A 13451-nucleotide genomic window follows, 5' to 3' on the forward strand; every position below is an offset into this window, starting at 1 on the left:
TGTCACATTGGTCACCATTGCAATGAACATCATCAACATATGACAACAATGTTATGTACGACCAATCGGGACATAAGGTACGACCTTGGGTAAAATAGTACATGGACCAATATGACACAGGACAATAAGACACAGGACAAAATAATGGGGCATACGACTTCTGGAATGTAGTATCAATGGGGTATTGTTTTAGGACCAATAGGATAATGACCCATGAGGCATAAGAAATACTTCTACAAAAAGGCATAAGGCAAATGGGATAATGACCAATGAGGCATATAGGAAATACATTGAATTAAAGGCAAATGGGATATATGACCCATAAGTCTTTATGAAATACATTGACTACAAGGCATAAGGCAAATGGGATATAATTATAACCCATTAGGCATATAGGATAGGAAATGCATTGAATAAAAGGCAAATGGCATATATGACCCATAAGGCATATAGGAAATACATTGACTACAAGGCATAAGGCAAATGGGATATAATTATGACCCATAAGGCATAGGAAATACATTGACAAAAAGGCATAATGCAAATGGGATATATGTCTTTAATCAAAGGTCGTCTACTGAATTGAAGAAGAGCTTATTATGTGATTAGGATAATCAACAGTCTGACATGTCAGCATACAATAAATATTTAGGCATGAAAGTTCATATTAATTCATAGAAAATTGTCGCATGACAGATTTGCTTTTTAGCGTGATACCTCGGTTACACCGTCCTACCATCTCGAATCCGACCGATAACCAACAAAATAAATAAATAGCATGTAATGTCTTCAGGGGCAACCCTTTAAGGCACAAAAAGCTTTGTCTAGCAGTTGATGAGTTCTTTTGTGAGAACTGTTGTTAATTTGTTTGTCTTTTTTTCCCTACAAACTTTCCAAACAGTAAAAATTCGGGAATGTTAAGTGAAAATATTTCCTCCCATATCGTACTAATGTAGGCATAGATTTGGCTCATTGCATTTCATGAGATGTCTAACAGCTTGTTACTCAATGTATAACAATGTCATAAGAAAAAATGTCATAAGAAGGAATGTCAACTCTGTACAACGAAAGAGATAGAATAGGTTCCTTTAGGGATCTTTAAAAATGGAAAGGGAAAGACAAATGTAATATGCATTATCAGAAATAGGAAAGATTGTAAGCTATTAAAGCAAACGAACTAATTAATAGCCAGGAACACGTGAGAGGCTTCCTCTACTGTGATTGGTCCGCGAGAGCTGAAGGGCGAAACTGTTTTTATTGTTTTCGTCACCGGCTTCTCGTGGTCACCAAAGCTTGACATGTTGGTTGGCTTAATGGTCTCTGTGACGGCAAGAGGGCGGGACGTGTTTGGAGACAGGTCTCGTCCCCAGCCAGTCTAGACACCAAGGAGGTCTTCAGTTAATAGAGATAAATGACATCTAGAATTTACAACATATGTACTTGTAAATGTGTTTCTCCTCCCTCCTCCCCTCCTTTTGATACTGAATATGAAATTGGAGAGGATCTGTTTCCTTTAATAGTAAATATCCATGTAATCTTACAATCTTAGCAGGAGGAACGCAAAGTCCTTAAGATAAAGGAAAAGCAAAAGATTAATAATATGTAGTATATCTTTTAGCTCTAATTCTGAAGAGAAGGGAGGAATGGAGAGAAATTATATTCTTATATATTAATTATGGGCATTGTTTTTTTGTTGTTGTTGGTTGTTTGTTTTTAATAAGAAAGAGAAGGGAGAGAGGTTCGGGCCAATGTATTTAGTCTACCTTGAGAAAGAATTGTATCACTATGAACATGACGGACAATGAAAGCGGACAAAATATACAGTTCCTCAGGTAGACAAAAGAACATCCCTTCACTGCTATTATGTAAAAAGGTGAATATGCATGTGACACCAGGCGCGGATCCAGGATTTCTTAGGGGGGGGGGGCCCACTTTTTTTTTTGGTCCGAAAAAAATTCGTAACGATTAGCCAGCCGCTAAATAAGCGGGGGGGGGGGGGGGGGGGGAAGAGGACACTTTTTTTTTTTTGGTCTCGAAATTTGAAAATTTGACATTTTGTTCCGTTGGGGGGGATGGGGGGGGGGGTGAGGTCACCTTTTTTAGGTAAGCCATTGGCATATTTTTTTTTAAATTAAAAATAAATAAATAAATAAAACTCACAGAAAAGGGGGGGGGGTGGGAGGTTGCTCCAAAATACACACATAAAAAACCGAAGGGGGGAGGGTCAACCCCCTAACCCCTTCCCCCCTCCCGTACGTGCCTACTCGTCTGAAAATAGTTTTTCCCCTCCCGCGCGAAGCGCGGAAGCTTTTACGTTTCATTAAATCATTAAAAAAAGAAGACGATTCGTTGTACAGTTTTTTACTCTTAATCCTCGTCTTAATTCATCCCCCTCTCCCGCGCAAAGCCCGGAAGCTTTTACGGTTCATTAAATCATTAGAGTAAGAAGACGATTCGTTGTACCGTTCTCGACTCTTAATCCTCATCTGAATTCAGTTTTCCCCTCCTCCCTCCCGCGCGAAGCGCGGAAGCTTGTACGTTTCATTAAATCATTAGAGAAAGAAGACGATTCGTTGTACCGTTCTCGAAAATAATCCTAGTCTGAATACAGCTTTTACGTTTCATTAAATCATTAGCGAAATAAGACGATTTGTCGTACCGTTCTCGACTCTTAATCCTTGTCTAAATCAATTCCCCCCCCCCCCCTTCCGCGCGAAGCGCGAAAGCTTCGACGATTCATTAAATTATTATAGAAAGAAGACGATTCGTTGTACCATTCCCGAAAATTATCCTCGTCTGAATTAAGTTCCCCCTGCCCTCCCCCGCGCGTAGCGCGGAAGCTTTGACGTTTCATTAATTCATTAGAGAAAGAAGACGATTCGTTGTACCGTTCCTCGACTCTTTATCCTTGTCTGAATTTCAAATATGTTCTTTGTCTATTTCCTTTTCTTCCTACGTCCTCTTCCTTTACACTCCTCTCTTTTTTTGGCCGGCGTTTATTGGGGGACCACCCCACCGCCCCCTGGCTACGCGCCTGCTGTCAGATGAACATTATGTTGATACCTTGTCCGCCCCGCAAGCTCAGGGGTTTAAGGTTTTAATTTACGGTCAGATTAGCATTCAGGGGTCCGCCTTAGCGCCCTAAACGGGGTCCAGGGGGCAGAGCCCCGGAAGTTCAGGAGTTTAGGCATTTAATTACGGTCAGATGAGCATTATTTTGATACCTAATTGTTACAATGGCAGGTCACTAATTGGCTTGGGGTTCAGGGGGCGGAGCCCCGGAATCTCAAGGGTTTTAGGCACTCAATTACGGTCAGATGAGTTTTGAGGGGCCCGCCTAAGGGCTCTTGGTTGGGTCCAGGGGGCAGAGCCCTCAGAAGCTCAGGGGTTTTAGGCGTTTAATTACGGTCAGATGAGCATTTTTGATACCTTATTATTTGTGACACTAGCAGGACACTATTTGGCGTGGGGTCCAGGGGGCAGAGCCCTCAGAAATCAGGGGTTTTAGGCATTAAATGACCGTCATATGAGCATCTAAGGGCCCGCCTTAGGTGGAATCCAGGGGGCAGAGCCCTTAGGATTTTAGGCATTAATTTGAATCATGGTCAGATGAGCATATTTTGACACCCCATTATAATGTGACACTGGCAGTTAACTATTTTTTCTTTCTCGCTCTCTTTCTTTCTATTTCTCTTTAATATACTTTTTCAAAGAAAGTGTGGGGGGAGGGGCTCGAGGATCCCGATCCCCGCCGTTCCGCGGGCCCTGATATGTAGGCATCTCAAGAAGCATTTTCTTGCCTGGCTGTAAATTTAGGAATTTGTCATTTTCCAACAAACGCATGAAGTGAGGAAAATTATCTCATTTCAGCATTATTTGTTAACCACCGTTATGGAATTATAAATAAACCACGTTTGAATACTATTTCTCCAACCCCCCCCCCCCCCCCCCTCCGATCTACACCTTGTTGGCGGGAAAATTGCAACTGATATCCCTTACCTTTCTTCATTCTCTTTTTTTTCCTTTCCCTTTCTCTCCTCTTTCACTTTCCCTTCCCTTCCTTATCTCTCTTTTAGGTTCGCTGGCGGGGGGGGGGGGGGGGAGGGGCACGGTCATTTTGGTCCCCAACCCGCTCCACACATTGTTGTCGGGATTAACCGCAACTGATCTCCGCTTCTTTTCTCCCTTTTTTTTTTTTTCCTCTTTTTGTTCCTTTTAGCTCTCCTCTTTTCCTTTTCCTTCCTTCTCTCTTTTTTTTAGCGGGGACGGGGGGGAGGGGGGGGGGAGGCTAGGGTCTTTTGCCCCCCCTCGATCCACAACTTGTTGGCGGGAAAATTGCAACTGATATCCGCCTTCTTTTCTTTTCTTCTTTCTATTTTGTCCTTCCCTTTATCTCCTCTTTATCTTTTTCTTTCCCTTTCCTTCCTTCTCTTTTATTTTTTTATTGGGGGGGGGGGGGGGGAAGGGGGGAGGCAAGTCCTTCCCCCGATCTCCTTCTTCCCTCTTTTCTTTTCTTCTTCCTCTTCTTTTTTCCCTTTCTCTCCTCTTTCCCTTCTTTTCCTTCTCTCTCTCTCTCTCCTTTTTTTTTTTTTTTTTTTTTTTGCGGGGGGGGGGGGGCAAGGCACGCTCGCCCCCCCCCCCTGGATCCGCGCCTGTGTGACACCTGTTCTACACATTTTTACATAATAGCAGTGAAGGGATGTTCCTTTTCTACCTGAGGAACTGTATATTTTGTCCGCTTTCTTTATCAGTCGTGTTCATAGTGTATGTTGTATAACCTGTCTAGAAAGGCCACCTGTCTACAGTGCCCATTTTCTCTGTTTCCCGGCCCTTTGATGGCCTTAATAGACAGGTTTGACTGTAACCAGTTCGGTCTATTATCTCTGTCGTGTCGGTCTCGTCGATATGACTGTACTCTTCTTCTTCTTCGAAGGAAAGTGCTGCTTCAAGGCCTTGAAGATTGTACACTGTGTGTGCATGTGAGGAGACTATATATGTGAGCCTGCTGGCCAGGATCCTTGTACAGTAAAACCTGTCTATAGCGACCACTCCAGGGAAACACAAAAATTGACCTTTGTAGACAGGTTCCTTTAGTACATGATTCAATGAGAAACCATTTTCAAGTGAAACAACAAATGTGGCCTTTGTAGACAGGTGGTCACTAAAGCAGGTTTGACTGTACATGTAAATACAGGATGCAAGTAAAAACTTACCAAGGAAATAGCCTTCGAGATTCATGCTAAGAAATTCCTTCAGTTCGCAAGAGTTGTAGCCAATCGCCATGAGGGTAGCTGTCATGGCCCCCGCGCTAGCCCCTCCTAGGCGTTTGACATTCCTCCATATGCCGACACGTTCGAGCTCCTATTAAGAATGGAAGAGAGAAACAGATAGGATCGAAACAGAATGAAATAATCAACTCAAGGGGAGTTTAATTACCCTATTGTATATCATGATAGAAATTATGCTCGGATGATGTAATACGTCTTTGTCATGTTTGCTGAATTAGATAGGCGACGCACATTTTTTAAAGGAGCCAATTGCTATCGTGTTAGATGACAGAAGTTCTCGAGATGATTATTGGCGGAGCTTCTGGGAGCACGGGGGCGGGTGCCCTAAATTGAATAGCAAAATAGAAAAGGAGTGAGAAAGAAATGGAGCGAGAGAAAGAGCGTGAAAATAAGATTATAAAACCCTTTTCCCACACTCTCTGTTAACAGTGTGGTCTTGTAAGCTCATATTTCATCCACCTAGTAAGAACGATCACCGCCCCTTCCAGGCTACTAGAGCCCCTTAAATGACTGGAACCATTAACCACCATGCGCTTACGCAGGGGGGGGGGGGTTGGGGTTAACCCCCCCCCCCCCCACCCTTGATTTTTTTTTTCATATGTATGTTTTATTTGGGAAAAAAAAAACCTTTTGATTTTTTTTTAAAAATTAAATTTAAAAAAAATTATGCCAAATTTCGAGACCCCCCCCCCCGCTTATTCAGCGGCTGGCTGAGTCGTTTCAATTTGTTTGGGACTCCAAAAAAAAAAAAAAAAGTTTCCTCTTACCCCCCCCCCCCCCCCCGGCTTATTTAGCGGTTGGCTGAGTCGTTGTGAAAATTTTGGCCCGATCTTAAACCCCCCCCCCCCTTGACAAAATCCGGCGTACGCCACTGTTAACCACTGATGATGTACACGCCAATATTATAGAGAGGAACTTTGGGTGGGGGTGGGGTGGGGGGGGGGGAGTTCAGAGTGCCCGAGAGCATATTTTCCCCAATGAACTGAGAATCTCGAATTGGCAAAAAGCAACCATGATTTATTCTGTGATAAAACAGTCTCGCCTCAGTTTTTACTTCTGTCTTGTGTCAATTATTGTATTATAATCTCCGTCGCAGAAGAGCAGGTAAGTGGGAGAGGCTACTTACTTCTGGATTTTGTGCGTGGAATAATGTAAAAGGTATCAATGATTTCTTATCCGTTTTAAATCGTGCAACAAATGTTTCCACAATGAAAAATTGAAGTAATGGACACTTTGATGAGCATGACATCTCTACAGGCGCGGATCCAGGATTTCTTAGGGGGGGGGGGGGGCCAAATTTGAAATTATGCGAGCCAAATATTGGTACGTAATGGTGACCAGCAGTGACGTAATGCAGGGGGGTGTAGGGAGGGGCGAGTTTCCCCCTCCCTCCTCTGCAAAGCGCGGAAGCTATATATGACGTTTCATTAAAGTATTAGAGAAAGAAGACAATTCGTTGTACCGTTCTCGACTCTTAATCCTTGTCTAAATTCAGCCCCCCCCCCTCCGCGCAGCGCGGAAGCTTTGACGTTTCATTAAACTATTAGTGAAAGAAGACGATTCGTTATAGCGTTCTCGAAAATTATCCTCTTTTGAATGCAATTTTCCCCTCCCGCGCGAAGCGCGGAAACTTTTACGTTTTATTAAATGATTGACGAAAGAAAACGATTCGTTGTACCGTTCTCGACTCTTAATCATTGTCTTAATTCAGCCCCCCTCCCCCTCTCGCGCGAAGCGCGGAAGCTTTCACGTTTCATTAAATCATTGGAGAAAGAAAACGATTCGTTGTATCGTTCTCGACTCTTAATCAGCCCCCCTCCGCGAAGCGCGGAAGCTTTGACGTTTCATTAAATTATTAGAGATAGAAGGCGATTCGTTGTACCGTTCTCTATACTCTTCTATAATTCTTGTCTGAATTTCAAAGATGTTTTTGTCTGCTCCTTTTTCTCCCTACGTCCTCTTCCTTTCCTCTCCTCTCTATTTTTTTCTATCCCCCCCCCCCCCCCTGGCTACGCGCCTGCGGTCAGATAAACAAATTTTGATACCTTGTCCGACCCGGGAAGCTTAGGGGTTTTAGGCATTTGATTACGGTCAGATGAACATATTTTTATACCTTATTTGTGACACTGGCAGGACACTAATTGGCGTGAGGTCCAGCGGGCGAAGCCCCCAGAAAACAGGGGTTTTAAGCATTAAATTTCCGTCAGATTAGCATCCAGGGTAGTCTAGGGCCCTAGGCGGGGTGCAAGGGACGGAACCCCGGAAGCTCAGGGGTTTTTAGGCGTTTAATTTCGGTCAGATGAGCAGCTAGTTAACTATTCTTTCTTTCTTGCTCTCTTTATTTCTATTTCTCTTTACTATACCTTTTCAAAAAAAGTGGAGGGGGGGGGGGGGGCTCGAGGCTTGCGATTCCAGCCGATCCCCGGGCCCTAACTTTTCTCAAGAATCATATTTCTTGCCTGGCTGTAAATTTAGGAATTTGTCATTTTCCAACAAACGCATACAAAAGTATAATTTACTAAAAACTGAGGAAAAATCTCGGAAAGAATTCAGCATTATTTGTATGGAATTAGAAATAAACCACGTTTGAATTTGAATTCCCCCAAGCCCCCCCCCCTCCTATCAGTACGCCAGTGCCCCCTTTTCTTCTTTCTCTTTTTTCTTCTTTCCATTTCTCTCCTCCTTAAGGTTTGCCGAGGGGGGGGGGTGGGGGGGGGGGGGGCAAGGGCCTTTCGGCCCCACCCCGATCCACACGTTGTTGGCGGGATTAACCGGAACTGATCTCCCGTTCTTTTCACCCTTTTCTTCTCTTCTTCCTCTTTTTTGTTCCTTTTTAGCTCTTTCCCTTTTCCTTCTTTCTCTCTTTGTTATAGCGGGGGCGGGGGAGGTAAGGGCCTTTTGCCCCTCCTCGATCCACCGGCGGGAAAATTGCAAATGATATCCCCTTTCTTTTCTTTTCTTCTTCCTCTTTTTCCTTCACTTTATCTCCTCTTACCCTTTCCCTTTCCTTCCTTTTCTCTTATTTTTTGATTGGAGGGGGAGGGGGTGCAACAGCCTGGGAGGCAAGGCCCTTTCGCCCCCCCCCCCCCCAATCTCCTTCTTCACCCGTTTCTTTTCTCCTTCCTCTTCTTTCTTCGGGCGCTACACCTCTTACAAAAACAAAATGCAAAAATATCCAAAAAGAGAGGACTGCAATGGGGAACTTCTATTTAAGCTACGCGACCATTATTCTCTCATTTCCTTTCACATTGTATCTCATAACCATGAGAATTGCCAAGCTATTGTATACGTTATTTCGTTACACGCACACACACGCACACACACACACACACACACACAAGATCATAACATGCACGAGTCTACAAGGTGTGAGAAAACTCTGATTCAGGAAAGAATGCAAGGGTGAAAGTAAAGTGGACACTCTCACATGGCTTCCATGGATGCCGTCTTTGTTTTCTTTTTGCCTTTTTCTTACTCCTTGACCGTTCGCGCATATTTTTTTTTACTAAACTGTTTAGCCATATATAGTACATGTGCAAGCACGTATACCCAGGGAGGGAAGGTAATAGAAAAGGGAAAACAAAAAATACATAAGGAGAGTGCAGAGGATATGGAGAAAGAAAGACAAAGAAATACATAAGGGAAGGGCTTTTAGGCACCAAATTACGCATCTAGGGACCCGCCTTAGGCCCCTTGGTTGAGTCCAGAGGGCAGAACCCCCGAAAGCTCAAGGACTTTAGGCATTTAATTACGGCCAGATGAGCAAACAGGGGCCCGCCTTAGGGCCCTTGGTGGGTTCCAGGGGGTAGAGCCCCCGGGAGCTCATGGAAAAATACTGCCATTTTGGCAATACTTATAAATCAAAGGTATCAAATTAAAAATAACCCATGTTTAAATTGTATTGGGGGGAGGGGTTACTGCCCCCCCCCATCAGTACGCCAGTGAAAGAGGCGGAGGTGACGGAAGGGACTACCCCCATAAAGCTGTATGATAAGTCTTATATGTAAACCCCTCGCAGGTTTTTGAAGATTTGTTGTGTTACAAAATTACATTCTTTAGCAAAACTACAGCATAAAAACAAGCAATATACTTTTTTCACGCTTCACTTTTACTTTGCCGATATCTAGTGTGCAGTCCGAAGGGTTGTAACGATTTACTAGGTAAATTTTAGTAAGTACTGAGCAGGAAGGGACTTCTTAAAAGAGCAAGCTGAATATTCATTTTTGGAACACTGATCTATTTCTATAACTTTTAATCTTGTTAACATACAGAGTAAACTTGACGTACGTGATACCAACAGAATACATATTTTCTACAATATTTACTCGCATATTTTTAGGATATTATGCGAAGGATCGTAGCGACCGAGCGAGAAGATTTTAGCATTTCTATTAGTCTAAACGCTGTAATCTTGGGCCCACCAGAGCCTTAAAGCGTGTTGCAGTCTTTAGTCAGTATTTGCTATACATTTTGTTGGTGTGCACTTTTTCAAATTATCCATGGGGGACGATCCCCCTCAGAAAATGGAGGGAAGACGTGTACCCCGTCCTTCCCCCGGGATCGCCGCCCCTGACTCGCACATTTCGCTTTCAATTGCAGAACGCTCTAGCTGTGTCCAAGAGAATAAATTCTCGGAATGTGGGGTATCTCGCAAAAGACATGGGGAAAAAAATGTGTCGTGTGAAAAGCCAGGGAAGGACACAGACACAAAGGCCCGAATTCACATAGGAGGTTTGTAGACAAACCTATGTTTATGTGCGTCATAATTATATAACGCGTTTCAGACAAAGGTTTGTCTAAACCTTGGTCTGAAACGCATCGAAACGCGTCATATGAAGCACATAAACCTAGATTTGTCGACAAACCTCCTTTGTAAATTCGGGCCAAAACCTCCATGGGTGCGATGTGACCTGTGTGGACGTTGGCTCCACCTATTTTGTGTTTTGCTCAAAAAACTATCCATAAAAAAGGACTATGTATGCCCCTTTTGTGAAGCGACCTATCAATATTAATGTTCACATATCAGTCCCTTTTTGGATTGCCCTCCTCCTGTCCCCCCCCCCCCCCCCCCCAAGAAAAAATATTATCACATTGTTACATGTGTGCACAATAATATTGATGTGTCAACCTTACGAAAGTGTTGTTTTCATAATGATTATTGACCTCCTTTAAATTTATATTTATATGGAAGACTTAAGAAGACAACTGTTTACAGTCCAACTAAGGGTGTAGAGCATGCCGTGTAGACTAAAATGTGCAATGTTGTTCAATTTCTGAATTCTTTGTTTAAAAAACTTGCTTGCTGTCAATAGTGTATACATTTTTTTTATACATTTCAAATGTCTAGTCCGGTTAAAAATAGCACGTAATGATTTCATTATTGACACGTACTTCACATTGATTTATCTTATCGATAAGCGAAACGATTTGCTTTAGTATCATATAACAAATATAACAGTAATGAAAAGTATGGTTTTCCTGAAAATTGCATTATACAATGTATATTCATCGTTATGGAAAATGTTGTATAATAAACAACAATGGGCATATATATTTATATGGAAAGACTTAAGAAGACAACTGTTTACAGTCCAACTAAGGGTGTAGAGCATGCCGTGTAGACTAAAATGTGCAATGTTGTTCAATTTCTGAATTCTTTGTTTAAAAAACTTGCTTGCTGTCAATAGTGTATACATTTTTTATACATTTCAAATGTCTAGTCCGGTTAAAAATAGCGCGTAATGATTTCATTATTTGACACGTACTTCACATTGATTTATCTTATCGATAAGCGAAACGATTTGCTTTAGTATCATATAACAAATATAACATTAATGACAAGTATGGTTTTCCTGAAAATTGCATTATACAATGTATATTCATCGTTATGGAAAATGTTGTATAATAAACAACAATGGGCATTAACATTTTCCAGACCAATGATTTAATTACGTTTAATATTGAAGCTGTTGCCTTTTGTATATACATGAACTTTAAATAATAAGTAGCCTTGAAAGGGTCGCAATAAATCATGTGTGAGTGAGCTTGAAGTTTAATGGTGTAGGTTTGTTTGATACTGTATAGCCTTTACTCTGTTTTTAATGAGATATATCTCCAATCAAATCAAATCAAACTGAGTGGTGTTATCGTACAACTAAACAATATCAATCTTCTGTTCTCCTAAATAAGCCTGGGAAACTTGAAAATTGCATTACAATGTGAATTCATTGTCAGTGAAAATGTAATACAATGCACAACAATGGGCAAATAATTGTTTCCAGACCAATGATTTAAGTAAGAAGAACTTACATTTTATATTGAAACTAATGCCGTTGTATATACATCAGGCGCGGATCCAGGATTTCTTAGGGGGGGGGGCAAAATTTGAAATTATGCGAGCCAAATATTGGTTCGTAATGGTGACCAGCAGTGACGTAATTGGGGGTGGGTGGGTGTAGGGAGGGGCGAGTCCCCCCCCCCCCCTCCTCCGCGAAACGCGGAAGCTTTGACATTTCAATAAATTATTAGAGAAAGAAGACGATTTGTTGTACCGTTCCCAAAAAATAATCCTCGTCTGAATTTAGTTTTCCCCCTCCCGCGCTAAGCGGAAGCTTACGTTTAATTAAATCATTAGAGAAAGAGGATTTGTTGTGTCGTTATCCCCTTTTTTTCTTTTCTTTTCCCTCTTTTTTCCTTCCCTATATCTCCTCTTTTCCTTTTTTCTTTCCCTTTCCTTCCTTCTCTTTTATTTATTGATGGGGGAGGGGCAACAGCTTGGGAGGCAAGTCCTTTTGCCCCCCGATCTACTTCTTCCCTCTTTTCTTTTCTTCTTCCTCTTCTATTTTTTCCTTTCTTTCCTCTTTCCCTTTGTTTATATGTAAACATTTATTATTTTTTGCTAGCAATATTTCATATCTTGTATTTTTTTTTCTTGTTACTACTTTAATGTTTTGATTTAAAAATGTATTCATTGTTATATATTTGTCCTCATTTGCTATGTTATCTTTATGTTTTTGAATGCTTTTAATATTGATGTAAACTTGCATTTTTAGTCTTCGAACTTGTTGACAAGTAATCAATAAAACCTTATTTGAACTTGAACTTGAACCTTCTTTCCTTCTCTCTCTCTCCTTTTTTTTTTTGCGGGGGGGGGGGGGGCGCTTGCCCCCCCCCCCCCCCCCTGGATCCGCGCCTGCATCTCTAAGAGATTCGATCTTCATTTCATTCTCCATTTCCTAATTATTTTTGTTTAAATGTTTTCTGTTCTAGCTTTCTGCTTCTCTCGAGGCATCTAAATCAATGAATACTTGATTACCGTTAATGACATCATCCATGCATGACACGGATTACATTATGTACATCATTCATTGTTAGTTGACACGGAATGCTTTCTTGTATACATCCAATAAAACTCTGGAAGAGGGTGGAATTGGGGCTCTTATCTATAGTCAATGGAAACAATAGCCACTATCGACGTTTCGGCGTGCTCCTCATGGACATCTCAATCGAATAAATCGAGGGATGCGGGGCTTTATCGAGATCAAATCCAAGATGTTTGGATAGTTATATGCCTTATTTGTACTCATACTATGACTAGCGCCCGGAGGCAGCTGACATTTTCCTACATGAGCTCCTAGCTTTTTGCGTTATTAATGCAATTTATCAGTGTCTATTTTAGATAAAGACTTGAACAGTCGAAGGATTATAGCACATGGACACTTTTCGACATTTCGTGCAGTGATTTTGTACTCTCTATTTGATGTGATGAGAGTAATCTGACTTTGCCGTCTTCAGTGATTAAGTGCAGCCATTTTTGTTTACGTGTGGATACATTTTTACGTGTGGAGTACTAGCTCGCCTGACATTGCAGCATATTCACTCAAGCATATATACAATGGAGTGCACAATTGACTGGTTTGCTATGAATAGACCGGTGTCAATGCAGCATGAAACTATCGGTGAGCATTCTATTTGTATGTACACTATGCACTCTGAGAACTGAATATAGTAACTTACCTGTTTGTATTCTACAACTCAACTTATTTTCGGGTGTTTTATCTCCAAAACTTTTTCACCACAAGTACTTATCAGCACGCATCTCGTATTATAGTAACTGCAATTCAACATTTCAACTTGAGCTACTATTATGTGGAGACATACACC

The 13451-nt window shown here is 41.7% G+C and overlaps 1 protein-coding gene across 1 annotated transcript in view; it reads right to left on the reverse strand.

Annotated features, from left to right (window-relative positions):
* The window catches only part of LOC100890697, a 28558-nt gene that overhangs the window by 9744 nt on the left and 5363 nt on the right, over positions 1-13451 (reverse strand). The window contains exon 2 of the mRNA XM_030990283.1: positions 5214-5361. Coding sequence (XP_030846143.1) covers positions 5214-5361 — 148 coding nt within the window. The remainder of the gene's footprint in view (positions 1-5213; positions 5362-13451) is intronic.

Source organism: Strongylocentrotus purpuratus, unplaced genomic scaffold (genome assembly GCF_000002235.5).
Source record: "Strongylocentrotus purpuratus isolate Spur 01 unplaced genomic scaffold, Spur_5.0 spur5_scaffold_19, whole genome shotgun sequence".
NCBI classification, from domain to species: domain Eukaryota; kingdom Metazoa; phylum Echinodermata; class Echinoidea; order Camarodonta; family Strongylocentrotidae; genus Strongylocentrotus; species Strongylocentrotus purpuratus.